The sequence below is a fragment of the Kryptolebias marmoratus genome, linkage group LG6 (assembly GCF_001649575.2).
Source record: "Kryptolebias marmoratus isolate JLee-2015 linkage group LG6, ASM164957v2, whole genome shotgun sequence".
NCBI lineage: Eukaryota > Metazoa > Chordata > Actinopteri > Cyprinodontiformes > Rivulidae > Kryptolebias > Kryptolebias marmoratus.
This window is the reverse complement of record NC_051435.1, coordinates 8,741,721-8,764,599: the sequence shown is the minus strand read 5'-3', so window position 1 is coordinate 8,764,599 and position 22,879 is coordinate 8,741,721. Positions and strand designations below refer to the sequence as shown.

Below are 22,879 nucleotides of genomic sequence, written 5' to 3'. Positions count from 1 at the left end.
TGGTGTGCAAGTAGCTGCATTACCTCCACCACATACTCCAAGCACTAACAGATTATGCAAGGTCAATGCTTAAAACTAAAAGAAAGTGGGCAATATCCAATCCTTTAAAAAACACTAGTTTCATTTTATAGCTCTGATTATCAATGAAAAAAAGAAAGAAATTGACAGAAAAGGGACAGGTAGGTAGAAAATAAATGACTAGAAAAGACAAACAAAAACACCAGTACATTTAAACCAAATGGCTTTTGCATGAAATACAAGTAGATACTCATTACCCAAAAAATCAGCGTGCATGAAACACCTTTCACTTGATGTACCGCTGTGATCCATCAGCCATGAATGTCGGTCGGCATGTTAAAATTAAATATGCATTCACTTACACACATTGCTGCATATGTAAGTGGGGCACATATTGCTTGTACTCATGAAGTAAAAACTCATTTAAAACTGTGTGTTTGACTTTCTTCAATCTTTAATAGCTTCCCTTTCTTGACTTTTTTTTTTCAGTTTTACATTTCCATTGGTGTTCTATTTGGCACACACACAAACGCACACACGCACAGACACACACAGCCCAAGTCCCTGTTCCTGACCGCAGTGTGTTCAGATGCATCAAATCTACCCTTGCCATCTCTCTGGTGAACCTCTTGTAAAGCACTTTTATGTGTTGAAATTAATGTATTTGTTCTTTTCAGGTCAATAGTTAATCCCATAAAAGTGCAATTACATCTGAATGGGTAACACCAATGCAAAATGTGAACTCTGTTAACAGTGTTAAAATGTTCATGCTTTTCTTGTGTTTCTCCAGAAAATGAATTTGGTCATATTACAAATTCTTGAACTAAAAAATACATAGCAATCCACTGTATTACATATTTCACCCAGGCTTAAGATAAAAGTGTGCCTAAATCATTTGAAACTTAAGTTATTAAATGTGGTTACACCACTCACATGTATCTTAGTTTTAAGAGTAACATAAATAAATGAGTTTCTCACCATTTGGCAGAACAACTGTCTGCATATTTCAATTTCTTTTCTGTTTTGTTTTTGTCTCAAATTCTGTTATGTTATGACACAAAGGTCTTGAACTTAAAGCTGAACTGAACAGTGTTTTGAAGCCATCATCAGTGAAAATATAGCCATAAAATGTTTGTTTTTTTTTGTAGAAATTTCAAAATAAAAACTAAAAAAACCACTCAAGTGTTTTCGGCTTTTTCCGTGGCCCCCCCGGCGTGTGGCATCTGCTGAGCTTCTGAGGTTCAGTAGTTCATCAGTGAGTAGATGAATTTAACATAGTTCAGTTTGTTGGAATTAATTGTTCAGACTGGCCAGAAAATACCACTGGAGTTTCATTTTTTGGCTTCCCCATATTGTTGAGAACATATTGTAATGAAAAAAATAATAGAGATAACATCACAAAGTCCATCTGCAAACAGCTCTAATGCTTATTTTCTTAACAGTTTTAACACTTTTTCCTCTGTCTGCACACATGTGCAAGGCATTCAAGCAAAAGAAACATTTCTCCTTTTTGTCTTTCACATGCATTTGAGCACTGACATACACATGCACTTCTCATCTGTGTGTCCCTGCTGCATTTCAGTAGCAACAGTGGGGGCTGGAGGACATTGATGGAACTGTGAGGTAGCAGCAGATGATGGATGGGAGGGGAGATCACCTATTTGTAGTGCAAAGGCAGCGATTTGCTGTCCTGACATCCACTGTGAGCAACCGAGCAGCTCAAAGCACAGTGATTGACACAGACCTGTGTGGCAAAGTGAGCATCTGGAATTTTTACACAGAAAGTGCCTTTTTTATAAAGCTCACTGTTTATCAGTGTTGGATTTGTAGAAAGGGCCTGTTTGCAGTACAGTTTTCTCTCTTGTTATGTGCATGTGTATTTGTAACTATTGGGCATAAAAATAACTGCCTCTCTTGAAACTGTCACCAAAGAAATGTTTAGTAGTTTCAATTGACAATAAAAAATATGGAATAAAAAGCTGAAGGACTATTTAGATATGCACAAGCCTATTAGTTACTGCATGTAAATTAGGTTTGTCTCCCTTCCAGTGCAATATTGTTTATTTTCTTTAGTTTTAAAATTCTTCCTTGCTTTCAGGTAGTGTTAATTTTTGCTTTTGCTGACAAGCTAGATTTGAGCAGTAGTTGGTGAGCCCAGACATGGATTATCGCACATTGAGTAGGGACTACACCATCAACATTCTGGTCATTGAGGAACCCAATGCTGCATGTTTTAGTTGTTTCCCTGCTTTGACACACCTGATTTGAATGAGTGAGTGATTAACAGGCTTCTGCAGACATCGACGACCTGCTGAAGTGCAGGGAAACAATGAAAACATACAGGGTAGTGTTCCTTGAGGACCAGAGTTGGGAATCACTGGTTTAGAATCACCAATTAATTCAGCGTGCAAATTATAGGACTGTAGGGGGAAGCCAGAGCACCTTAAGAAAACCCTCCTAGGCTGAGAAAATTATGCAGTTCAAGAAAGAAACATCCCTGGCCAAGACTAATAATTGTTGTGACACAAAGATGCTCAAAATTGACTTTTCCTGGTATACTGCATACCAAGTCCTGCCCATTTTAATTGTGGTATGGGCATAAAGGAAACTATTTTCACATTTTCTTTCAGCAACAACTTACTTTCTTTAAAATTGTTTCTGTAAGATATAGGACTACCGTAGTCTATTGCCTTTCTTTAATTGTTTTTGGTACTAAAATATTGTAATTGAATTTCTTTCTTATTTTAAGTTGCTTTTACGATCAATTCATCAAAAACATTGCCGAGTGACAGCTGAGATGTGCTGACATTCTCCACCCATATTGCCTCAGCTCTTGGGTCTGGATTTAAATTTGAGGCCCTCTGGTTACATGCCTACTGATAAAGCAAACTGGTAATTTAATTGATGCTCAAGGCATGTATAATAATGAGTTCCTCATTACTGCCAAGAGTGAGCAGTGTGTGTCTGTGGAAGTGCCTTTTTGACTGTGTTTATGGCATATGTACAGTTTATTTATTTATTTTATTTTTTTACTGCTTTGACTACTGAGTGCAGCTTACCTAAACTTGAGTTTAAATAAGCTGCAGGACCAGGTTTTGAGCATTTAGCTACTTTGAGCTAGAATACATTTGTATCTTCCTGTTGTTTCCAAAGTTTCTCTTCTCTGTTTTAGCGAGCCAACAGCTTTGCTCAGCCTTAACTAAGTTAAAGCTCTCAGTTATTGTGACAACACCGAAAAATCCCAGGATAGAATCTGTAGTTCCAGTGCAAGACCAAAGAAGAAGTGCCAGATATTTTTTTTCTTTTTCTTTTTTTAAAATGCCTATCTACTGTACTTGCAGGCTGTTAGAGTGTATTTCTGAAACGTTTACTGCTTTTTGACTGTGTTTGCTCTTAGTTTCACTGTATCTTAACCTCATGTGGCAGATGGCTTACTACATAAAACCATCTGGGACAATCTCTGTACAAACAAATTTGAACAAATACTTTCCAAAATAATTTGCAGTGCATGTTATTAGGTGAAAGGTTTGTCTTAATCAGAAGCATGTTGCACAGCTTTAGTTATTCAAATTAATTAATTGTACTTGGAATGAGCCTCCCGTGATGACTGTCATCACACCTAAATTTCCCCTGCATCTGTTGTTACAAAATTATGCTAACTGTTCAAACAAACAATTTGAAGTCTCACAACATAAATGGTTTTGTAATTTGTAAAACTTTAAACTATTTAGCTGTTTATAATCAGTTTAAAGATGTTGTGAAAGGGAAATTTTATCTACACTAGTGTAATTTCAGTGTATCTTTGGAACTTAATGTAACAGGGACAAAATAATGTAGTTAACATAATAGTGTTTGTTACGACAACTTCCTAAAAGCTTGACTTAGTTGTTTTTTAACTATCTCAGTACATGATATGACAATACTGAGATGAGTTTCATCATCTTTCAAGTCAGAAATCTAGTCAACAACCCTGGACTCTGATATTGTCAGTGATGTGTTTTCTTGTATGCATTGATGGATAATGATGAAAAAAGAACAACAAAATTGTATCAAATATCCCTCAATGTTTGTTGGAGGATACTAAATATTGCAATTTTTCAACAGCAGAGTAAATTAGCTATTTATTATGGTATTTCGGCTGTGCTACATTTTCTTCATAAAACAGTTCACATTAATTGACTCTCACAAAGTCATTAATGTTTTTTTGTTCATTGGCTTGCTACTGGCCTCCCACTTTTAATCACTCATCTCCACATAGCAATAAAGGGAGAAAAAAACATCACGCCAAGCACTTACCATCAAAATAATTGCCTGCATACATTGGTTCTGCCTCCCTGAATTTCATATTGTTTTCTTTCAGTGGTCATGAAACCTGATATGGGAGATTGCTGCGCTTTTTGAAACCAATACACACATTCAAAGACTTTTGGAGTTGCTCATGAGAAAAGCCACGAGTGGAGGGAGTAGTTGAGAAAAAATTGCTTCACTATAGCTATGCGAATAAACTAATTAAGATGTTTACTCCACCTACCAAATAATCAGCAACGCCATTTAACCACTGATCTCCCTCAGGTCACTAGCTGCACACCCAACCAACATGCAAGCCAAGCATTTCCTTTTAATGGAAGCAAATCGAACATGAATTTAGCATCATATCGCAGGCATTCCAAAATGGATATTTGTTATTTATTCATATTTTATTGAGAAAATACAATTGATATGGATAAAGTTGCAGCAAGAAGCCAATTAAACTGATAACCAACATCTTGTACATCAGACAACATATACATGTTTTGTATATGAAATAAGTGTCCAAATACGGTGCACCATGTTCAAAAAAAGCTATAATTATAAAGTTCTTTAGATTGTGCTATGTGATTAATTATTAAGAATGATTTATACAGCTTGACTTGTTCCTGCCCAACCAGAAATAATTTGCCTTTTTCTCCTGTAATATAAATTTGGACTTTGTTTTGACTAATTTGGCTTTAAAAATGATTATATATATTTCTAGATTTATTAAATGCAATTCTGCTGTTGCTCTGCTGGCAGCAAATTGGGGCTGTCGGCCTGCTTTCAATCTGATAACCTCTTAACGATTCCAAGTGTCTTTTATCGCTTCAGAATGTTACATTTACAGTGGATTATAGTAATTAGGCAGTGTATTTAAACACAAGTACAATGTTTCCCTGTAAATACCACATTAAAATTTATTTCCAAAGAATAATCACAAAATCGATTTGCAGAAGCCTAATCAAGTTTTATTAGAGATCCAAAAGCAAGCTGCAAATGAGTACATAAAAGGCAGTCTTCAGCAAAACGAGAATGGCTTCTTAGCCACCATGTGACATAGTGAATGTTTGTGAACATTTTCTTCTTCTTGTTATTATTATTATTCATCTTGTTCTTTTTTAAACCAACCATTCACGCTTATGCTTAGTAAATTGATTTCCAAAGAGATAAAAAAATTAAAAAGGGGTCAATTTTCGCTATTGTCAGAATGCATCACTATGCGTTCACAAGTATGTGCTTAAAAGTGGCAATCATGCTGTTAACATGTATTTTTTACGTCTATACTGTTTATTCTGTTCTGCACTGAGATTCAATCCAGGTGATCTTAGGTAACTAGTATGATGTTCCAAGAAACTTTTAAAATCACAGTCAATAATAACTAAAAAACATGCTTTTTTAGTTTATTTATTTATTGCTGTTGTTTTGTTTTTGCAGCTTCATTTTACTCCTTGTTGCAGGTGGCCACACGTGTCTTCAATGTGTTAACCAGAGAATATTATAATTTTTGGATAAATGATAAATGATGGTAATTCCTGGATGTTGTACAGTGTGCATATCTTCCTTGAGCAAAATTGAAAAGTCCTGCTGATATTTTTGTCATAATAAGTACTTTTGTTTGTCTGTTGGTTTGTCCATTGCCCTACTTTGCCAGCAGCATCCTATTGTGAAAACAATTTGATTTTGCAACATAGCCTCCTCATAGATGAGTGATATCCCTCCTGTGGTGAGAAGCAGGATTAATTTATTTTCTCAGTCCTACCACACATGAAGAAAGATGGAATATGCAAACTGAAGTTGGGGGATAGGGACTTGTATAAGGGACCTGAATACCAGCTAATATCCGAGGAGCATCATTTAATCGAGGCTTTGTGGGGCAATATTGCATTTGGCCAGTTGTGTGTGATGCTGGCAGGGTGCCTCGTGTACGATTATGCGTCTCATCGGTTTTAGCCTTGTGTCAGTATTCTGTTTGCATGAAGATAGAGAACACACAATCTTTGTAAATAATGCAAATCTGCTACTGGGCTTTACTCTGTGTTTTTTTTTTCTTTCTCAATTTCTGTTTCTTTGCAGCTTTCAGTTATCCATATTTGTCTTTTTTCTTTCTATATTTTTTTTCTGTCTCAAATATAAATCAGGATTAAGCCTTCTCTAAACTCCTGCGCAACAATAATCTAAACCATCCTCTGCATCAGATCAATGTATGTGTGTTTGTGTGGCAAAGGAATCAATCCTCCCTTTGAGCCTGATGATCACTGGTCTGATAAAGCAGTTCATATTACGATGGTGTGATACATCACCACCTGGGTGAAATGTAAAAATGCAAACTTCTTGAGTCTTACTGGGGCTTAACTCACAAATAGATTTAGTGTTGTGCTTCTACTAGAGATTAATTCATCATGTCTACTCAAGACATCTGTAGAAAAGATTGATGGGAAATAAATTACAAAATGGGACTAGTTTAAATAACACTGATGCAACATGGCTTTGGCTTCTCTGCTTCAGGATATAACATACTCAAAATTTCTTACCTATGTTTAAGTGTTAACCTCAAAATTGCAGTTCCATTTTTGGCCTTAAATAGGTGAAAGATTACTAATTGATTTTTCTTTTCTTTTTTTTCACTTTAGCCTTTAAACATATTATTATTATTATTATTATTATTATTATTATTATTATTATTATTATTATTATTATTATTAATCTTGTTCATTCATCTTAGTTTTACAAACTGCTTAACTCCCATAAAGCTCAATGTGTGTTTGTACCAACTGTGCATTTTTTACCTTTTCACAGAAATTCTTAATGGAGGAGTGTATGTTGACCAGAACAAGTTCCTCTGTCATGCAGATACAATCCACTGGCAGGATATTGTCAAAAATCCAAGGGTTAATCCTGTTGTGGTGCCCACAAATAGTAGTGTCACATGTAAGTAACCCAACAAGAACACATTTAAAGCACCAGCATTTCAGTGTCTGTAAACTTAAACCTCTATTTTCAGGGTTGTTTAAGGATGTATATGTGTATTTTTTCAGAATTTGCTTTTCACACAACTTCACATTCCTTCAAACCTGTAAATTGTATTGTTGAATCATCATTGGATTTTTGTACTTCAAGTCTGGGCCTAAATTGAGTACTGCATTGATTCTTGCTCTGTTTGAGTAATACTGTTTAATATGATAGTTACTAAAAAACAACAACAAAAAAACAAAAAAACAAATGTCCTACTAAAAACACAACTTCAAGCTGCTGACCTGATAAAGATCTTCGCAATGATCGGATACACCAGGCACCTGGAATTCAAAATATTTTAACTTAGCTTCATTCACTGCATATTTTGCACAATGGGATTTTAGGGTCGTTTTACCCCAACATTTTTTTTTTCACTCATTTGTGCCTCCTAAAGTTTCTCTTTTGTCATTGTATAATAAAATGAAAATGGACAGCCAATAACTTCAAATTTAATGATTTTTTTGCTGAACCAATATTGAACAAAAACATAGCCAGTCTTACTTGAAGCCCTTGCAAATGCCTCTTACCTGGCAGTAGAGCCAGTGAGTTGTGAGTACATAATTGATCCTAAGATGTCATATCTTAACCTTTCCATTCAGTTCTGATAAGTGGCTGCATGTGAGCAGCTAAACATTACCATTAAAACCTCAACCCTCAACCCCATTGTGTTGTTCTGCTTACCATAACAATTTTCTAATACTGCTTTCTCAAATCACTTTAATGCCCCTCTGTTCCCAGCTGGAAGACATGTTAATGAACACACTGAGTTATGATGGGGTTTATTAGAGTGAATTTGTGTGGAAGTGGAGGGTGGTTGATGGGTGATGTGGTTGTCAGTGAAGCAAGAATAAATTTAGCCACCTCTTCTGACCCTTTTCTGTTCATTCACTGGCTATACATCTTAACACGCATCTTTCTTTTTTTATTAATTCACTGCTCAAACTGACTTTTTTTCCTGTCATCATGTTCAGCTCTTATCATATAATACATTATAGTTATACAATAACATAAAAGGACAGTAAGCATATGTCCTTCTGTATCTTCTCAGCACTTGCTGGAGGCTTCAGATGCATATTAACTAGTAATGGCATTGATATTCTGCTCAATCACCCACCTCTCTGCAGCCCTCTTAGCCTTAGATCGACCCCGACTCCCTTGTATGTCATCTAACCCGACCAAAGATCAAGGGTCAACAAATTTATAATCAACTACTAAGAACGTAATCCTTTTTCTTTCATTCTTCGGGGTAACATAATCGTTACAATTGTATTTTTATTTTTTTTGTTTTTTGTTGTTTTTTTTTCTTTAGTTTTTTTTGTCTATTAGTGGGTTCATTTAAAAAAAAGTACAGAGTTTACAATAATTTGAAAACTAACCTAAAATAAACCTACCTTGTTTTGTTTCCTGCTTTTCATAGACAGAAGGCTGACAACTTCTGTCTCAAGTAATTTGACAAAACAGGCTGGACAAACAGAAAGCCGAAGGATGGGGAAGGACAAAACCGATCAGAAAAAAAAAAAAATACTGGAGGTTTAAATTGGGAAAGGATGGACTGAAAAATAAAATGTTTTTTACAGCATTTTGGAGATGAATAACAAGAGAAGGGCACAATATGGAGAAGCTCTCATCGGGCAATACATGTTAATGTTAATAGCTGTCATTTGGACAAAGGACAGCACTTTTGCACTTACTCAAACTCACTTAATACACTCAGTTAATTAATAGTCAATTAAGTCTTTGAAAAAACAACAAAAAAGGAAAAAAAAATTGAAATGCATTGACTACAACTCTGGGCAATGAAATTCTCAAGAGTTGTAGTCTGAGCAACGTCGGTAGTATGTCATCATTACGTAGTTGATGTATGTGTACTGCAATAATCTTAAGGTCCTTTACTAAAATATTTAGTGGATTTACATAGAATCTTTGTTTGTGTATGTAAATTATTTGTTATACTTACATAGTTTGCTTAACGTGGCATGGTCACACAACTGTAAACATATATGATTCACTACGATGCTGCACGTAGTAACCTTGTCTGACAAAGACTTAAATGGTGAAAACATCACAGACAGGGCAAAACTTGCAACTTGAGTGGAGTCATGCAGTGTGCAAGTTTTGTTAATTGAACGGATAGAAAAATATGCCATCTGTACTTATTTTTCTTACATCTGTAAGAGAGAAAATTAAAAAATGCTTTATACATTGCTGCAAATTGTTTAAACAATATGAATTTAGTTTTTAACCAGTCTTTGACTAAATTTCTTGCAGTCTGTTTATTATCATGCACTCTTAGAATGTGAAAATAGCTTTTATAATGAGTCTTGAGAAGAAAACACTTGAGTTAATTAAAGTATTTTAGACAAATATGCTCACATACTTTATAAGGAAAGCTTGAGAACCATAGAGTCCTTTTTTTTGTTTCTTTCTTTATTTATTTTTTGATTCAGTTTGGCCTTCATAGGACTATTCGGAGAAAGACTGCAGCTAAGGGTCCCCGGACTATTTTAAGGTTCTGTTTTTGAATAAAACTGACATTTTGTAACGTTGTCATTTTAATTATCAATCACCTTTTATCTTGGAAACTGGCAGGTCAAAAGTGCCATCGTTCATGTAACGGCCGTTGCTGGGGCCCCAAGGAGGATCAGTGTCAAAGGTGTAAGTACATTACTAATGTAAAATAGAAACATATAACTAGCTCTTAATTGGTGGTATTGCTTGTTTGACTGTCATTCTTTGAAACCTGTTAGACCCTGGATCAATGCCTTTTGCAACAAAATATCAATGTAGTTGTATTTTTTTACAAAGTCAGCTATTTTTGAGAAGCCACATTGAAAATAACTAAATATAATATATTTTAATTCATTCTTCAGCCTTTTATGTGTTTTATGTAGTATTGTTTCATTAAAATGCATGTTATTTGTAACAAAGACTTGCTTTTCAGGTAATTATACATACAGAATTTGAAAAGATTCAAGTTTTAGGGGCACTATATGTCCTTAGTCTGACCTAAGATCCAATCTTTCATGCAGCATACAGATCTCCATCTATGTCAGGATGGTCTAAATCGGGATCAAATTGCAATGCTCTAATTGGGTGATGGATGCAAAAGAAACCACATATAAAAATACATTTTCTGTTTGAGTTGAGGTAATATCACTACTTGATTAAGTTCACAAAAATGTCATATAAAGAGCTGAATGTGACATTTGTAGAACACAGCTATAATGTTAGGGAAAGCCATTTTGTTGAATGCCTTTCTGACACCAAATTCTATCTCAGGGACATTACACCTTATTACAGGGAAACATTTGTCATTTCCTGGTTCAGTTTAAGCAATGAGACAATTAGCTTGTGATTAAAAAGGATTAAAAAAATGTTTATTAAAAAAGATATCACTAAGGTGTAAAATACATTGTTTCTTATCACTTTTAACATAAAAAAATCATCATGTCAACATTTCATATATAGTTATTTTCACAGCCAACAAAAGTTGCACATTCCTAAAATATAGTTCAGTGTTCATATGCCATGCATGTACAAAAAAAAAAAAAAATTAAAAACAGACAGGGTCATTTTTGGAAAAGTGGACATTATTAATTAGTTTATTATATGTTGCTATCTTGTTTTGTCTTTTTTTTGTTCTCATTTTTTTCTATTTTTTAAAATTTTTTTGGCATTTATTGCAGTTCTGTTTTAGTCACTTTCCCTTTGGTTTCCATGCATCGATCGCTCACTCTTTGGCTTTCTTCATCTGCACTTTTCATTTGTTTTGTGGTTCTGATCCTATTAAGATAATGAGAAATGAACTGTTGGGCAAAAAGTTAACAAAATGTCACTGAGCAGGTTGAGATAAGCCTGAGTCCTGTCTCTTTGGTGTTGGTTTACTGTTATCAAACTGTATCTGTTGTTGTTTATTTATAGATGTTTTGAATTAACCTTTTTCACACTTCTTCTATTGTTCTTCTGCAGTCTTTCCCTCCTTAGTCTTGCTCCAATGAATCAATATTATAAGGAGGCTATGTTTTTGGTCGTGGTGGTTGGTTTGTTTTCTTGTTTGTCTGTCTATCCATGTCTGTTAGCAAGGTTACCTAAAATCTTATGAACAGATTTTGATGAAATTTTCAGGAAATGTTGAGGTTGTCATAAAAAAAAGAAAACCCAACTGATTAAATCTTTGGTGGTGATCTCATTCATGATGTGGATCAGGATATTTTTCTATGACGCTATGGCCTTGGCGGAGGTGAAAAGAGTCAATTTAAAGTTTCATGTCCTCACTTCAATAATATGCACCACATTAAGTAAAAATAATAAATAAAAACAATGAAAAAATAATTATCAGTTTTTTAAGGACTTTCATTAATAATTACTTTCATTACAGTAAGTTAATGTTTCCCTGTAAGTAAAGGCATTTTTTGTAATCAAGATAGTTTAATAAGGATTGCGATAAAACTACTACTAAAACTGGATTGATTGAAATAAGTGACTTTTAGGTACCTTTTATAGTTGTTCTTTTCTATAGTTTACTGTTAAAAGATTTACATTTTTTGTCTAAACAAGATGTTTTTCTGAAAATCTGGAAAGCAAGAAAAAAAAAATGCCATTACACTTATTATTTTTGTTGTGTTTGTTGAATTTCAAACAAAACATAAATGTTTCTGAGAGCTGGATGTTTTTTTGTTTTTTTTTTGTAACCTAAACAGAAAAACAACAACAACAAAAAAAAAACATCTATCATCAAGATATGGACTTATCTGTCCTATCAGCTTGACAGTAAGGAAAAGCAGGCATGAAGTCAAAGACATTCTTTAGGAAGTCATGGAAGATGAGAGTTTGACATCTCTAACTAAGAACCATTTAATCTATATTGTGTAGTTGCTCCTTCAGTGTAAAAAATATTCAGATTTATTTGAAATGAACGGGATGTTTCCTTTAGTGAGGAGAAACTTAATAGAGTTAGCAATTACATAATTCACACTTCTTCACCATTTCTATTGATGACACAGAAATTCTTATCAAACAAACAAAAAGGTTTCATTGGAAATTATAAGAATCAGAATCTTATCACTAAAGTTATTTTTCAATTCAGAAGTGGAAAAAAGAAAATGTTACTTATGTAAATAGCAAGTGGAAGGTTGTGGCTCCTTGACTGATGTTGCTGTCCACAGACTGTTCAAATGGAGGCTTCCAGGCATATTTCATGAGATGGATTCCTTCTCTATTTGTTGTCACCAGGCACTTTTTTTTTCTTATTTATTTATTTTTTAAGTGGAAGTTTTAGAACCAAATTGATAAACAGCATTGCGTTTCTCTCTCTGGCAAGGTCATTTGTTTGGCAGAGTGTCTTCAAATAAAGCAGGCCATTTCATTTTAGCCCAGGCACTGTTAATGGAATGGTGCTGATGGCACGTTAGGCGTGGGGTGAAGTGTGTGCATGAGCTTGCATGTTTGTTGGCGACTCTTCTGATGCCTGTATCTATCACCCTGATAGTATCTTGTCACAAGAATGCTGAGATAAAAAAAGCAACATTTGCCAAAACAGCTTGTGCTTGCAACCCAAAAACATAGGTTTACTCTTCAGCAAGTTTATAATGTTGTATATCAACATTTGTATTGTTACAACTAAAATCTTTAGTTCTAATTAAGATATGTGACTAATTAAAGACCTTCAGAATTATGTACAAACAACAAAAATTATATAAAAAAATAAAATAAAATTCAGATACATTATTTGTTCACCAATTAGTTTACATGTTATCCTATTTATGTGCAAAACTATTCTTAGGTTTGTACTTATTCTTACTCAAGGGTGTTAGTTGGTCTTACAGGAAATCGATTGAGTACAGACAACATTTTGGGGCTGTGATGAAACTATTGACTTACAAGATGTTGGCTGAATTTCTAATCTGTGGTCAAAAACTATATATATAAGAATTCATGGCACACACATGCACACACTCAACCCTATAAAGTACAGAAAAACTTACCCATGCATAGCAGCAACTTTGTCTCTGATATTTCACAGCTTTAACATCATAACACCATACAGTAGTCTTAAATATAATGATGTTTTCCTGCTTTCTCACACGAGACACACAACTGATGCTTAAGTTGTCTCTTATCAGCTGTTCTGTCTGCAGCATGTTCAGTGTACATTGACATATAGCTTCTTTAAAGAGAGGCAGATGGGCATGCGGTAGCTTATATGATTGCAAAAGACATATGAAGAAGGGATGGGCCGCTCTTCTTTATGACAGAAATGCACCAAGTTAAAGCGCCATCATTACAACTTTGTCATATCCAGTGACAAACCCCCAGGAATGTATACAGGGAGAGAAAAATATGATTTAAGATAGCTAGTGGCAAAAAAGTGTCAGCTTCAGTTGAGCTTTTCAGACCAAACACACTCAAAGACTCCCACAGCCAGCAGTAGTAAAAGACTAGACCGCTGTGACTGCACATGCCTCTGAAAGCCCATTATCTATTAAATTATGGTTTTGTTTTGAAATTTCAAGTACAAACTTTTCTGTGTATATTAATTTCCTGCCATTACATTTCAGTTGAACAGCTCTGTTTACTGTACAGTGCATGACTGTCAGAGAGTAGACGAGGACAAATTGCATCTCTATCACTACTACTGACAAGAATAGCCAAAAAAGGAAAATTCCCAATTTGATGCTTCTGTCATTTGGCACATTTTTGAAAATTATTTCTCTAGAGAAAAACAAAACTAAACAAAAAGTTTTACTTTGAAGTATTTTCCCTGAATGTTCGTATATAGCTCTTTTATTGACATTACCTTCATAAACTTGTTAAAATATTCAATCATAGTATACTTTATATATGATACAGTTTCTGTTCCTGTTTTTTTTTTGTTTGTTTGTTTGTTTGTTTTGTTTTTTTACATGTGTTAATTCACAGTAACTAAGACGGTGTGTGCTGAACAGTGCGACGGACGTTGCTTTGGTCCCTATGTAAGTGACTGCTGCCATCGTGAGTGTGCCGGTGGCTGCTTTGGCCCTAAGGACACAGACTGTTTTGTAAGTGGACATTTACAACAAACAGAAACAGTCACTCCAAATCATTCTGGGAAAATCAATGTTTTTTTGTTTTTATTTAATATAAGTTTTTTTGAATCAGACTGTGATTTATATTACAATTATATTTTGTTTTGTTTGTTGTATTTACTTATGAATTTTTTGTTGCTTTTTCAACCTATGCCTACAAGAGAATATCTTGCTTAAGCCATTTTCTTGCCATAAATGTCACTTGTGTGATAAATGTATTCAATGACATTTAATTCCCTTTTTTTTCTCTGACATAAGTCCCAGTAATAAATATAGTTCACCAGTGAACCATCCTTCCTACCTCTTTCAGCCTTATCCAGTTTATATTCACATCATTGCATGTTAAACCTTTATTTATTTATTTACAGTACTTTTATTGTTTTCTGCAGATTTGAGTTTGCATAACTTATTAAGATTCTTACGTATAAGTCAGTAAGTTGTCTACATGAGAAAGCAAAATTTTGATTGTATCATTACTTGTTTTTAATATAAATGTTAATATATATATATTTTTTTACCATTTAAAATTTAGTGAAATTTAAATATGGCAAGGCTGATGATCTTTATAACACAGTATAGTTTTTGGATGACTTTTAGCATAATTATAAGACAACAAAGGCAATAAAAGAAAGGAAAAATACTACGTTTTCCAGGTAAATTTGAAGTCCATGGCTTTTTTCACTCAATTCTTTCAATTTTATTTGTGGAACTCAAAAGCCAATAGAAGGGGGGAAAATAAATGAATACTGCATACTATAAAAGGTAGACAAAAAAAAAACCTCCTTGCAAAACCTATTCATAAAGCTTATTTTAGTAAACTAACATGTAGCTTTTGATGTAAGTAATATAATAATAATAATAAGAAGAAGAATAATTTCTAAAGTATGTCTTTAAATTTTTTCTGGGTCAATGTATTAGTTTAATTAGTAGAATTATGACACAACATCAAACAATGTTTTGTTTTTGTTTTTTTTTCAGAAATAATCTGTTTTGCAAATGTAATGGTTTAGTGCATTTCTAAGTGTTGTTGTGCCACTCCATTACCAGAAGTGTCAGAAGAGCTAACATGTGTGTTGTTTATGTGAAATGGATGTTTATGTGTTGCAGATAAATATCTCTGTGCATTTCCAGGCCTGTACGAACTTCAATGACAGTGGAGCTTGTGTTACCCAGTGCCCTCAGCCATTTGTTTACAACCCTACCACATTCCAACTGGAGCACAACACAAGGGCAAAATACACCTATGGAGCCTTCTGTGTTAAGAAGTGTCCTCGTAAGTCCCGCCACTTCAGCACACACACCGGTTGTACAGAATTGCATAAAATATGCTCTGAATACATACATGATTAAAATATCTCCTCTCACTAATTTCCCACAATAGTTGCTACACTGTTGGGCGGACACAGCTCACCCACTAGTCTCTGATCACTTACAAACCCATAGCTAATGTGAAAATGCCAACCAGAGTGTGGCTTATAGCATTTGGAGACAGAGCTTCTTTTTGACAGACATACAGTATAATACCCAATGGTTAAAATCTTTGGAGTGATAAAGGTTGCTCCTTTTTTTGTTTGTTTGTTTGTTTATTAACTTGTCTTTATGTTGGCAGTCATGATCTGGAAATAACAGTTCTTATTTTATTTTATTTTTTTCCTGTTGTCATGGGATTTTTTTTTTTTTAAGTAGCAGATGAGCACTGGAAACTGACTTGGCTACAACTGTAATCACATATTGTTGTTCTTAATTGTGCATGTTTTAATAAATTATATTACAGGAGAAAACTATGTACAAATGGCAACACTAACAAAATTTCTGTGCTTGTGCTTTAACAAAAACTGTGGTAGCAGTAACGGTAGTAGGTGTAGTAATTAGTGTCTTTAATAATTCACAAAAAAACCTAATTCAGTGTCATTAACTATTAGAAAATAAATGTTCACTTCAGCAGCTAATATTGTGATTTGTACAGTTTAAAGAGAACAAAAGAAAGGATAACAGTGTTATATTCTAATGCTGCTCATTTGCAACCTTAGAAGTTGGAGAGACAAGAGAGAACAAATGTGACTTTCAACTTTTTCTTTTTTTCCTCTATGTGATTGCCGAGACTCTGCTGCCACTTATTTTACTGTGTTCCTGTGTAACAAACAGCAGCCATCTGTAGTTGACATTTACAATGACTTGCTTTTTTACAGATAACTTTGTGGTGGACCATAGCTCTTGTGTGAGAGCATGCCCTAGTAATAAGATGGAGGTGGAGGAAAATCGTGTTAAAATGTGCATCCCTTGTACTGACATCTGCCCAAAAGGTAAATCAAAATCAAATATTTAAAAATGTCTTACCTTCAAAAGCAGACATAAAACAATTGTGATATTTATTTTAATTTAGATTGTCATTTAAAAAGGTAAAGCCCCCACCAACACACACACATATATATATATATATATATATATATATATATGCGGCACAGGAGCAATAGAGGCTGGGGAGTATTAAACCATATAGCTTTGCACTGCATAGACATAGACATCCCAGTCTACACTATTTTTGCATGGTATCATAATTAATACAATTAATCAGTCTAATGTGGCTTGTCCTTGCTCTGTCTGTTGTGCAGCATGTGATGGAATAGGTACAGCCAGCCTACAGAAAGCTCAGACGGTGGACTCTAGCAACATTGACAAGTTTGTCAACTGCACCAAAATCAATGGCAACCTGGTGTTTCTTATTACTGGAATCAAAGGGTAAGAACTTTAAACATCAGCATGTTAACAGATGAGGAACTCTTACTCCTAACCCCTAGACCAGCAGTACTTCCAGTACAAAGTAGTGTATACAGTAATTAAATAGCTTATCATTTTTTTCAGCTGGAAAAAAAAACAAAAAATCTACTATCTTAATGAAAACAGTTGCACAATACATGTATACTTCACCTAACCATTTTAGGCAAAGAGAGCTACATATTACACACACAGCTCTGCATTTTTGAAGTGCTGCAAAACCTGTTTTCCACTCAGTGATTGTTGTGCTTTATCATTTAGATCTTTTGAGAGACTTTTTTTCTGTATGATCATTTCTGAATGAACTCAGAAGTGATGTTTTGAACATATCTACATTACTACATTGTTGCTTGTTTTACCTGGACTGTAATAGAAAACAGTATATACTAGAAATTCAACACTGCTGCTGAAACAAAAGTAAATGAAATTTCTGACAACCATAACAAATGTAATCTGAACAAACTTCTGTTATAATGAATTCACTACCAGATTTTTTCAGTTTTTTTTTTCTTTTTACTCCATTCTAAATGTAAATTAGTTAAGACAGGAGTGTGGAGAAACAAGAATTAAAATTGAACTGAGATATTACAGTTATCAGTTGAATTATTATAAATATGAACAAACTTCCTAGTTTGGTAGGTGGGAGGTGTGTGTGCTGGCAGATTCCCAAGGAAAAAGGAGAAGAATATTCACCTTTATTCATATAATACGAGAGAACATGGACAGGTAATTTGCTGTGAAATGGTTTACAGGAGTCCAGAGTTTTTCTGAAGAAGCCAACAGTATCATGCATATATTGTAATGCTTTCGCATATGTCTTATCTGTCCGATATAAAACTAACATGCTTTTTTCTTTTGCTTTCTGACATACCAATATCATTCACAGGGACATCTATCACAACATTGAGGCTTTGGACCCAGAAAAACTAAATGTTTTTCGCACTGTTCGAGAAATCACAGGTTAGTGCATCAGTTGCAAAAGGAAAAATATAAAACAAACAAAAAAGGTCACTCTCTACCGAATGCCCCCTCTTAAACCTTTTTTCAATGTCTATTGTGCACATAGTATCTCTGGCACTTCAGTGTTATTCCTTTGTGTGTGTTTGCTCAAGTCAACCTACTCCCTTGCTTGAGACTGTCCACACCAAGGACAGGCATCGCAGCATAAGATGAATATTCTATGAATCTTTCAATCTCTTCTATCTTTCTGCTGCTTCTCCCTTGGGAACCCTCTAGCCTTGAGTCCCTTAGTCTCAGCTCTCCCTTCACGCACCATGAAGAAAAGATCCTCAACATGTGGTGCGAATCGGTAATCGTCCAGCTCCCCTATGCCACCACCACTTTTGAGCTTTATGTTTGCTGTCATTTTCCCAGCCTAGACATATGACAGTGCCATCAGAACATCACAGACTGGATCTGGGAAATCACCCTTTTTTATAAAATAAGAAACTATGACTATTGAATTGTTCTTGGATAAATTCTTCAATTATGACATGGACAACTACTGTGGTTCAAGGAATAGGAAAGCTTTAATGTGCTTTGTTTCTCCCTTTTATGACTTCTGATAATTTAGTTACTAACCAGTCTTAGTGCTTAGTTTTATTTTAGACTTGAGCTCTAGACAACATCCAGAATATTGTCTTAATTTGCTGTGTAAGAAGGTGGTGTGTTGAGTGAAAAGTTTTCTCACGAAATGGTCCAAAGTGTTTCTTGGGTTCGTGTAAAGATGAGGTGGGAAATGCTGTGGGAAAAAAAAAACTTTTTGATTCATATAAAATTATTTTTTAGACATTTTTGAGTTTATTGCAGAAAATTTACAGAGCAAACAATAATAAATAAATAAATAAATAAAATTAAATATTGGTCTGCGTTTTAAGAGTGACCACATGAATTGAAGATTAAATACATTTTGCAATCATTTCAGCAGAAAATGTGAATTTGGGAAGCATCAAAATGCCAAGTGTGAATATTTAAATTGAACAGATCAAAGGCTTAAACAGATTTTGTTTAATTTGAATTAGTTATTAATTTTGCTTTTTATCTCATGGTTAGTAGGAACAGTTGATGGGGCATAAACCTGTGGCCATGTAGTCAAACGTGTGTCAGCTCAGCTTGTCTTTTCTCTGAGCTGTCAAGAGGATGTGACATCTGACTGAAGCAGTCAACCTGCCTCTCTGACCTCTAGGTCAAGACTAACATTGCTTTAGCTTTCAAATGAGTGGCACAGAAGGACAGCTACACTGTCTACACCAGCACTTCGATTTTTACCTGTGCTCCTCTTTTGGTCGACTCTTGATTTGTTTCAAATAACCTTTAAGCACATTTACCAGGCCAGGCTTCATCTAAAAGGTCCAAAAAGTGGACATTTAACCAAGCTGGGTTTTTTCAGTTTTGTGACTCAAAACGTAAACACATCTTAAGTAATCTTCACCTTTGCTTCTAAGCTCATGGGGCTTTTCACTAAGTGTCTATAGAGTGCTATTTGTGGTTTCAAACTTGTAAGTTATAGAAGTGACTCTCAGCATGACATGAACCGAGGCTACAGCTAACAAAATCACTCATTATTAGAGCCAAAATGATAGGAAAGCACTGGGATATAAGATAATGAAGATGCTAGTTATTTAAAGATGTGGCCAATGAATATTATTTAATTGCATTTTACAACAAACAAAAAACTCCAACAGAAAGACAATGTTCACTACATGTTGACAGATTTAAAAAAAATCAGCTTTCCTTTAAAGTCCATATTTACTTTTGGTTTTGTCTTCTCTGACAAGCTAGCTCTTTCATCTCTTCCTTGCTGTTTGTGCCATTTGATAAATTGGGTGATTTTGAAGTAGGTGAATTATCTGGAGTAGATGTGAGTCAGATTATTATGTTGCAGACAAGTCTTGTCCTAGCATAGTATTCAAAGCCTCAAACAGGCCATACAGATGGTTAGGGTCATCAGAAAGGTAGTTATCACTGTTGTCAGCGTATGCTTATGCTTCATTTAGACAGAAATTATCTTGTCCCTTATGCCTCTGCAGTTGTAAAAATGACCATGTATGTCCTTTCATCTCTCATTACTGGCTGCCTTTACTCCAGTTTGTGTGACTGGGTGGAAAATGTACTTAGTGACATGTTTTGTGACATGTTTGATGATTTGGGTTGTGGATCTATTTGCCACCTCAGCACAATCATGTCTGTGAGGCTGCTTCAATCTCTGTGTTCAAAGCAATCTTGTAGAGCTGCAGTGGTTCCCCCTGGCCATATTCTGACCCATTTTTTGACTGGTCTGAGTAAATCCATTTAAATGGCGGCTGGTATGAGGTCAACATTATAGATCTCATTCAAAGAGATCAGAGTAAGTGGAAATGGATCTGATCTTCCTTTGCAACGCTTTGATGGCATTTGGCACAGTTTAGTACTCACAAACAGCTACATACAAAAAAAGGGATTTCCAATCAGGGGCTATGGGTAGCAGTCTGTGACAAACATTGTAGTATTAATACATTTAGAATTGTTGACAATTGTTGGCAATTGTTGACAAAAAGAGCCTAAATAAATGAAAAACAGAAGGAAATCAAACAGAAGTTTAATGCTTGTTAGTAGGGTGTCTTTGAACCATCTCGGCTGCTTCCTCATTGTACATTGTGCATATTATTCAATAAGTCAGTACTGTTGAATGACGTTTTCTGTTTACATTAATTACCGGCACAGACAGTGCATTAGTCATTGCCGCAAAAGGATAACTGTCAAAATTAAACTGCATTGCTGTTTTCTGTGTGATGAAAAATGTTAGGGATACCCTTTAGTAAAGGGTAGCAAAGGGCTATCATGTGAGTTGAAAACTGATATTATTGGCTCTTGACTTAGTATGCATTGAATCAGATAAGAGTCTGTTTTGGACAAACAAAAACAGCTCTTGATAGAATATGAAACCGCACAAGAAAATTATAAATTTTAACAACAAAGCAATTTTATTCAACAGCCTAACATCCTGGCTTGACAACCTTTATTGTGTTGCCTCTCATCAGGCTTTTATGACTTCTTTGGAGCATGCATGAACTTCATTATTATTAAAAAAAACATGTTAATACTTTATTTTTACTATAGTGATAGGAACTATAAGTGCTGTTGGTTCTTTAACTAAACAGACCCATACATTGTGATATCTTCTCTGACATAAAAGCGGCTGTTTTATTCAGGCAGTCATTTTTATGTTTCATTAGACCTCCATCAAATAAAAATGCTGGCATTATCACCTTTACTAATGCAGATTAATGAGTCAAAACTGAATATTGCTGTGACTACAACTTCTTATTTTCAGTCTCTTGTAACCTTGCTTTCTTTTTTTAAGTTGTGAAAGATGATTAACATCCTGTTTTCTGTATGTAAATACTGTTTTCTTCAGTGGATTTATTACAGTTCCATCATAAACATTCTCCCTTGTGCATTTGTTTTCTTCTTATTTCTTTGCTTACCTATTTTCGAGGCCTATTGCTTTTAGATTACTTGCTCACTGGGAACAGCCAACATCCTTTCCAACAAATGATACTGAAAAACCTTTTTGAAGGGGTTGAATAATCCTTTTCAATTCTTTCAACTGGCAGTTCTTTTTTATTGAACCGGTTTCTTTTTTCTTTTTTTTTTCTTCTTCTGTGCAGTTCCATGAGATGATGTTTTGTGTAAACAGCTGCTAAATAAATAAATGAATACATAAATAAATAAATAAACTGACTGAAATTGTAGGAGCCATGGTTGTTGCCTAATAGGCAGGTAAAACAGCTCATAAAACTCTTCAGTTTTTTTTTGTTTTGTTTTGTTTTATTTTGTTTTTTACAGCAGACTAATTTGCATGAATAAACTTCCATATGTATTTGTTAAACAGAGCTAGATTACACATTGAGTTCAGAATATGTTCTTTTCCTTACTTTGAAAGCAAAATAGGATTAAATACAACCGTGTTCTTTTTTATCTTTTCCTATAGAGGCAAAACATTCAGCTGTTGAATAGAATTGTTTTATGATACGTGCATTTATTTGCAAATCATTTAAGGTTTTTTATTGCATGCATTTTGTATTTTTTAATTATGTTTGTACATTCCAGTCTTATCCCAATATATTTTTCTTTGCTTCCCTGTGACTAAAAATCCAAGAAACAGTAGATTCAACATTGAACTGGGAACAGATGCAATGGTAATGTGCTTTTATGTAAAAAGGAAAACTGCATTTTCCTCCGTTTTACCATAGAACACCTTCAATTACTGCCTGAGGATCTGTGTTTACTTTGTACAGCATATGTCTGCTGTCAGCACATAATATTCATTATGACATTGATTATCTACAACAGAGGGTACCTATACCCTATATATATATATATATATATATATATATATATATACAATAAAAGTATTGAAATAATTTGCATCAAACTTTGGTCATGTGTACTTGCAGAGACTCTCATTCTCTGTGATCGTTTTGTTTGTTTTTTTCTCATTGAGCATAAATGTTGAAATGCTTCTGTTTCTTGTCTGGGATTGACAGACCAAACATTGCACACAAACAGATAAACATACTGTTGAAAGTTGTTGCTCTCTTGTCAACAAGTCAATTTTAGATAAACAAAATTATGTGCGCGGTAGGAAGGGATCCACTCTGTTAATTGAATTGTGTCAGATATTGTTTATTGATTAGTGAATGCATTATACAGTACATTTTATCAAACCAACAAGG

The 22,879-nt window shown here is 34.4% G+C and overlaps 1 protein-coding gene across 1 annotated transcript in view; it reads left to right on the top strand.

The window, feature by feature from the left end:
• LOC108240414 (receptor tyrosine-protein kinase erbB-4) overlaps positions 1–22,879 on the top strand; it is a 240,332-nt gene that overhangs the window by 144,780 nt on the left and 72,673 nt on the right. The window contains exons 4-10 of the mRNA XM_017423864.3: positions 7,108–7,239; positions 9,913–9,978; positions 14,242–14,360; positions 15,519–15,660; positions 16,577–16,690; positions 17,000–17,126; positions 18,049–18,122. Of these exons, the coding sequence (XP_017279353.1) occupies positions 7,108–7,239; positions 9,913–9,978; positions 14,242–14,360; positions 15,519–15,660; positions 16,577–16,690; positions 17,000–17,126; positions 18,049–18,122 (774 nt within the window). The remainder of the gene's footprint in view (positions 1–7,107; positions 7,240–9,912; positions 9,979–14,241; positions 14,361–15,518; positions 15,661–16,576; positions 16,691–16,999; positions 17,127–18,048; positions 18,123–22,879) is intronic.